This window comes from Galeopterus variegatus, unplaced genomic scaffold (genome assembly GCF_000696425.1).
Source record: "Galeopterus variegatus unplaced genomic scaffold, G_variegatus-3.0.2 Scaffold101, whole genome shotgun sequence".
NCBI lineage: Eukaryota > Metazoa > Chordata > Mammalia > Dermoptera > Cynocephalidae > Galeopterus > Galeopterus variegatus.
The window spans coordinates 287752-294895 of NW_007726212.1; the positions used below are offsets into that span (position 1 = coordinate 287752).

At 46.2% G+C, this 7144-nt stretch overlaps 1 protein-coding gene and 1 long non-coding RNA gene across 2 annotated transcripts in view; one reads left to right on the forward strand and one right to left on the reverse strand.

The window, feature by feature from the left end:
• Window positions 1-6863, forward strand: part of DCAF4 (DDB1 and CUL4 associated factor 4) — a 19205-nt gene extending 12342 nt beyond the window's left edge. The window contains exons 7-12 of the mRNA XM_008583839.1: window positions 939-1018; window positions 2498-2599; window positions 2726-2823; window positions 3919-4092; window positions 4459-4573; window positions 6109-6863. Coding sequence (XP_008582061.1) covers window positions 939-1018; window positions 2498-2599; window positions 2726-2823; window positions 3919-4092; window positions 4459-4573; window positions 6109-6302 — 763 coding nt within the window. The 3' untranslated portion in view covers window positions 6303-6863. The remainder of the gene's footprint in view (window positions 1-938; window positions 1019-2497; window positions 2600-2725; window positions 2824-3918; window positions 4093-4458; window positions 4574-6108) is intronic.
• A 92-nt stretch (window positions 6864-6955) lies between these two features.
• The window catches only part of LOC103599685, a 1039-nt gene continuing 850 nt past the window's right edge, over window positions 6956-7144 (reverse strand). The window contains exon 2 of the long non-coding RNA XR_551313.1: window positions 6956-7076. This is a non-coding gene — a long non-coding RNA (uncharacterized LOC103599685). The remainder of the gene's footprint in view (window positions 7077-7144) is intronic.

The window sequence follows — 7144 nt, forward strand, 5'->3', positions numbered from 1 at the left end:
TTTTTTAAAACCTTTTTTTTTTTTTTTTTTTTTTTTGACAAACATCATTTGTAGTGGAAGTATTATAACATGGCCTAGAAAAACTTATACCTGTTTAAGAAGAGCAGTTCTTTCTGGGTGAGGGAGAGGGGAGCATTGGACTAGGGAGGTGTAGTGGATTGAATTATGTCCCCCCAAAACTCCCAGAGCTTGAATTGTATCCCCCAAGTTTTATATATTAGAATCTTAGCCCCCACTGTGACTGTTAAGAGGGTAGGAAGTCCTATTATGGTAATTGAAAGGTGGAGCCTTGAAGAGGTGATTGGATTAAAAATGGTGCGGGGCCAGCCCGGTGGTGCACTGCTATAGTGCCGCTCACTGGCTGAGCGAGGGGCGGGGGCAACACCGAGGGTTGCGATCCCGTGGCCGGTCCTGGTCCAGTATGGGCGCGACACTGAGGGTTGCGATCCGTTGCCGGTCACAAAAAAAGACAAAAAGGAAAAAAAAAAATGGTGCTCAGGGCATGGTTCTGAGGGCTTTAAAAGAAGAGGAGAGTCTGTCTCTCTGCTCTCTCTGCTTCAACCATCTTGCAATGTGAGACGCCTGGGTCACTGTCACCACCACCAGAGATGGACTTTGGACTTCCCAGCCTCAGAAACTGTAAGCAATAAATTTCATTTTCTTTATAAATCACCCAGTTCAGTGTATTTTGTGATAAGCAACATAAATGGACTAATACAGGAGGGGTCAGAAAGGGCTTTTAACTGTATATATGGCATTTTTTTCCTTGAAAAAATAGGAGGGTATAGATGGCAAGTGTGTATGTGTGAAATCTAGGTAATGGGTGCTATTCTCTGTCCTACTTTGTGTGTTGTGTGATTTTTTTGAAGGATACTAATGCCCATTCTTGCTCACAAAGGAGAGCCTTGTACTTGACTGTCCTTAACGGCTTTCTCCAGGCTGTGCCTCATGGGATTCGCAGATTCTCCAGGCTGCGCCACTCTGCTCCCAGCATCGCTGTTCGTCACTAGTCACCCAGGTAAGGGGTCCTTATCCTTTGGGTAAGTCAGTGCTCTGAGGGTGGTCTCTGACTTCTGCCTCCCAGCAGCTGCATGGGGTGGGGTGGAGAGGAGGTGTGGGAAGCACAGGCTTTTTGGGTGGGGATGCTATGCAGAAACACTGTGGGAGGATTCCTGAATCCCCTCCCAGGATTAGTGCTGGAAGAATGTGCACTTGTATAGTGTCCTCCATTTTACCCTTTGTGGGTCATTTCAGCAGCCAGAGCAGAGTTAAAGTGTGTGAGAGATCAACCATTGATTTGGGCCATCTGTACAGATCATTTGGAAAACATTTATTAAGGTCCTACTGTATGACAGGTGCTATCAGGGATAATTACATTCTCTCTGGCTAAAAGCAGTTTGCTCCTTCCTGGCAGCACTGTGAATATTAAGTTTTTAGTCTTTCAGAGAATTAGGATCAATAAGACAAGAAAAGGGTCAGGCCTTCAAGAGTGCAGGATTCAGGCAGAACTGGCACAAATCCCAGCTCTCCTTGTACCAACTTGAACAGATTGCTTAACCTCTGCAAGGTGAAGACAGTGCCTACCCCATCAAGTTCCACAGAGAATTAGATGAGGTGATGTACTACACTTAGCCCAGTGCAAGGTGAAGACAGTGCCTACCCCATCAAGTTCCACAGAGAATTAGATGAGGTGATGTACACTTAGCCCATTGCCTGGCATTTCATTGTATAGCAGCAAGCTTATGGGGCAAGAGTGTGGCTAACCATCATTTTACAGATGAGGAAACTGAGGCAAAGAGAGGTTCAGAATCTGCCTTCTAGTGGTTTTCTTTGGGGAGGAGTTGGGATGGGTTGTAATTGGGAAAGGGGCATGAGGGAGGCTTCTGGGGTACTAGAATGTTTTATTTCTTAGCCTGGATGGTGGGTACTTGGCTATACTTACTTTGTGATAATTCATTGAACTGCATCCTTACAGTTTATTTTCTTTATGTATGTTCTGTCAATACAAAAGTTTAAGAAATATTTTAGGTGCTGGCTGTAGCTCACTTGGGAGAGTGTGGTGCTGATAACACCAAGGCCACGGGTTCGGATCCCATATAGGGATGGCCAGTTAGCTCCCTTCGGAGAGCGTGGTGCTGACAACACCAGATCAAGGGTTAAGAGCCCCTTACTGGTCATCTTTAAAAATATATACTTTTTTTTTTTTTTGCATGAGATTATACAGCTGGGGTGTGATCTGGGATTAAAACCATCTTGTCTGACATCATTCTGCCTCCCTGCCAGCTGTTAGTACTGCTAACACTGCTCCTGTGGATGCAACATACAGACACTCTCAGAATAACTACTTCTGAGCCAGGCACCCCAGCTGACTGTCTCTCTTGCTACCATGAAACCCAGAATGGGGCGAAGCTATAAACCCTCTGACTGGCCTGGCAGCGTGGAGGGAAAATCTACATCCTAGAGGCCAGTCATGTTCTACTTTCTCTGATCCCCACAGCAGTCAGAGACCGGCCTGGCGTGCTCTGCAGTTTCCGGATCCCTGGTGCCTGGTCCTGTGCATGGTCCCTGAACATCCAGGCAAATAACTGCTTCAGTACAGGTGAGCCGTGGCTGCCTCCAAGTGCCCAGAGAACAGTATTTAACAGGCCTGAAAATCCCATCCAGCAGTCCCTCTCCCAAACTGCAAGTGACACTTGTCTCACTGGCCCCTCTCTGTCTCCACCAGGCTTGTCTCAGCGGGTCCTGCTGACCAACGTGGTGACGGGACACCGGCAGTCCTTTGGGACCAGCAGCGATGTCTTGGCCCAGCAGTTTGCTCTCTTGGTTGGTTGGTTGGATTGGAAAGGGCGTAATAGAAAGTTTCCCCAGAGTAGAAATTTTTCTGGATTGAAATGAGATTCCCCTGTGTGGCATCAGTGCTCCCAGTTTTACAGGGGAAAAAGAGCATTGGAAAAGATTAATGGATTACTTTCTGAATATGTCTGAACTCAGTGAAAGTTGGCTGATCCAGAGAGGCCTGCCTAGGCTGGCTTTAAGCAGTTTCACATGTAAATGAATTGTTAGCAACTCTTGAGTACTTGGATTAGCCAGCAGGACAAATTATTTTTAAAATGTATACATTAAGTACCAATTCACGGCATTTATTAGTTTTATACACAGCTTTCAAGTTGTACATTTTACATATTTATAAATCAAACTTCTAGTCATCGGGCGGGCCCGTTGCTCACTCGGGAGAGTGCGGTGCTGATAACACCAAGGCCCCGGGTTCGGATCCCATATACAGATGGCCGGTTCGCTCACTGGCTGAGCGTGGTGCTGACAACACCAAGTCAAGGGTTAAGATCCCCTTACCGGTCATCTTAAAAAAAAAAAAAAAAAATTCTAGTCATTACTATATTTCTAAGACTTACCTTGTGGAAAATACCATCCTTCTTTAGGAGCATGGAGAAGGGAGTCTGCTGACCTGCTTTTGGCAGTAAGCGTAGAGTTCATCTGGGCCATCTTCACCTTCTTTAGTCCTCTTTCCCCTCTGATGAGGACCCCTGAATCCTAATTAGCTGGATCTCTAGTCTCCTCTACTTAATGCTTATCACCCCAGCTTCTCACCAGAGGCCTTGGCAGAGACAGTGCACTGTCACAGGGGCTTCAGAGAGAGACCTAAGGGGGCAGTGCAGCCAGTGGGACCGCCACCTAGGGCCTGTGTGCCCCCTGCAAGGAGAATGCTGGAGGATACATGGGGTCCAGGCTTTTAACCCCTCACAAGGACTCATTCTCCCTTCCAACTCCATTGACACCCAAATCGTGATTGACCCATCTCCACCCTCACTGACCCAGGGCCTATATTCGGGAGGCCACAGCCTTCCCAGCTTTAGAGGGAGTTAGTAAGAGTTGGGCACTGAGTAGTCCCTCTTTCCACAGGCTCCTTTGCTGTATAATGGCTGTCGTTCTGGGGAGATCTTTGCCATTGATCTGCGTTGTCCAAATCAAGGCGAGGGCTGGAAGGCCAGTCGCCTGTTCCACGATTCAGCAGTGACCTCCATACAAATCCTCCATACAGAGAAATGCTTGATGGCGTCAGACATGGCTGGAAAGGTAGGGGCACACTGGCTTTCTCAAGTCACAGGAGCTGGTGGCCCAGAGCCCTGCCAGGTGAAGGGTTTCTGCAGATAAGACCCAGGCCCTCGTACAGAGACACCAGACAGGGAGGAGGCAGCTGGCAACCAAGCAAGTTATAGGCCATCCAGGGGGGTTGCTTTGATCCTAATCTGGCCTAGACAGAAGTGAAAAGAATTCTCTGGTTATTTGCTTTTGATGGATTCTAGGGCTCAGGAGTTCAAGATGTAGATCTTCATAACTTGAAGAGGCCACTGGAGACCTCCTCCTCCTCCCTGGCTTTACACCTGTTCACCAGTGTACCTGCCAGACACTCCCTTAGGCCCTTTGTGCTTCTTCCCACAGATCAAGCTGTGGGACCTGAGGGCCACTAAGTGTATAAGGCAATACGAAGGTCATGTAAATGAGTACGCCTACCTGCCCCTGCACGTGCACGAGGAAGAAGGAATCCTGGTGGCAGGTACTTGGGGGAGTGGAGATTTCATCCCATCCAATACTATCTTAAAGTCCCAGCAACTTCAGCAGCAGCAGGAGATGTTACTTAAAAGTAGGATTGAGTAAAGGGGAATGTGGAGTAAAGTTAGGTGGGGAGACTAGAAGGGAAGTAGAGTTGGATATTAGTAAATAACACACTACTTGGACAGCCCTTTGTCCCCATGTCAGTGGACAAACATTGCAGAGACAGGCAGGTGAGGGGAAATAAAACATAGGAGCTTGGGGACCTGGGTTTGGGGTTTGAGTCTATTCATCAGGTCAGTGTTATCCCATCATGTGACTGTTTTGTCTAAAAACTTGGGTTCTCTGTTTTTTCTGCTCACATTTCCACTAGAGGATCTGAGAAAAGAAATTACGGTCATCGTAAAGTAACTGATTCCTGATCCCTTTAACAACCTTGCCTGTGGATCTGTGATCTGTAGAATAGGAGCAGCTGTCTAGCCACTAAACCTCCTTGAGTTACAAATTGATTACAGTTTACACTGTTTCTGGGCTGTAGAATAATCTGGTAGTGTGAAAGATACATGTTTTTACCTATGAAATAGTAGGCCTTTGAATATGTTCTCAGTCTTCATGAGTCCTCAAATTTGCTAATGTTTCTACCAAAAGTATTTATTCCCCATACAACTTTTTTGTGGCTAAGAAACATCAGTTTGTTAGAACTTTCTTTGACGTATTTAGTACTCATCAATACCAGCACTTAGCTTCCTTTTTAAGTTGTTTTCCACAAGTTTTCATCTCAAAAGAGTTTGTGTGCTGTATAATGGAGAGGCACATGTGGGTAGTCAGCCAACTGCAATAATAAACTGCAACCTGAATTCATCCTCAGCCAAGGTAGCACCTGTGGTCTGAAGAGTCACTTGGGCGGTCACAGCACAAATGTGGAATCCACAACTGCCTAAGGCCTGCCATCCTGCTCCTGCTGAAGATCCCCAGTAGCATATATCATGTGCCTGGGCTACCATAACCCACGGTATTATGTGCCACATCCTCAGAACTGGGAGCCCAGAGCCTTTGACTGGCCTCATGAACTAAACCATTAAACCAGAAAGAGTTCTGAGGAGAGTTTCTCCTGGTTTGTCACCAGGATGTAATAAAGTTGAGAGATCTTCCCGGTTATTATTTCATAAAATGGAAGTGGTTTGCCTGTCATCTAGACCTTGTAGGCTGGGCTCCCACTTGAACAGCTCTTGACACTAAGAGAAGCAGAATCCCCACCCATCAGCCAGGATGTCTGCTGAGCCACCCATGGTGTCACAACCAACCAGTGCATCTTGTCATTTTCAGTACCTGTTATGGTTCTAGAGCACCAAGGTGACTCATAATTTTGATGTTCAGAAAGTACATATTATCAGTAGGAATACTTTCTATTAATGAGTCTATGTTTGGCTCACATGAAATCACATTTATCCCTAAGGAATCATGAGAAGCCTTGTCCACGTGTGTGTAAGTTTTCCTTTGCTTCTCTTGCTAACCTGCCATGTGTTCCCTCTTTCTTAGTGGGCCAGGACTGCTACACAAGAATCTGGAGCCTCCACGATGGCCACCTACTAAGAACCATACCCTCCCCATACCCCGCCTCCAAGGCTGACATTCCCAGTGTGGCCTTCTCCTCTCGTCTTGGGGGCTTCCGGGGAGCGCCAGGGCTGCTCATGGCTGTCCGGCGGGACCTTTACTGTTTCACCTACAGCTAATTCTGCAGGATGTAGCCTGGAGGAATGTGGATTTGGCTTAAATGAGGGCACTTTTAAGTGACGCTCAGTGTACACAGATCCCCTCCATTCGGCTGCTGGGGGCAAGGTGCTAAGTGTTTTACGTGAAGACACTTCAGTAAAGTTATTTCAGTTAAATTGTGGGCTCAGAGAGCTTGAAAGTCCTTTTTATAAAAGGTACTTCTTTTTCTTGTTATTTCTTAGCATAGTCCCCCACCTTTTTTTTAATTATTATTACAAAAAAAACTTTTCTAAGGACTAAATTAAAGCTGCATCTCTCTCTAAAAGCCCTTTGGACAAGCCTAATGATGAGACTATTGAGATCGTTTGAGTAGTCATTGCCTGGGTGCCAGGAAGATATGCATCTGTACTTGAGAAAGCCCACTGGAGAGGAGAGGAAGGGGAGAGGTCATCTCTGTGAGTCTCCATAGAGACATTTAAAGGCTGGAGTTTGGAATTATTAAGCTTTGTCTTCTCAAGCTCAGTATCAACAGGAGATCTCTGGGATTCTACTTTATCATTCATAGACATTGGAAGGGAAGATGGATCTTTTTAAATGCTAGAAGTTTTAAAGTCTTTAACATGCTTTTGTTGAGGCACCTTCCAGAATGTAAGGTACAGCCATGAACAGCTTCGGTTTCTATTTGGTGACTTGAATGTCAGATTCAAGGGCCTAGTGTCAAAGAAAATTGGCTTTGACATTTTGTAATCTAGGAGCAGCAGTTTGTGAGATGTTCGTACAAAGTGTTAAAGAACCTGTTTTCGGGCCGGCCCGTGGCTCACTCGGTAGAGTGCGGTGCTGATAACACCAAGGCCCCGGGTTC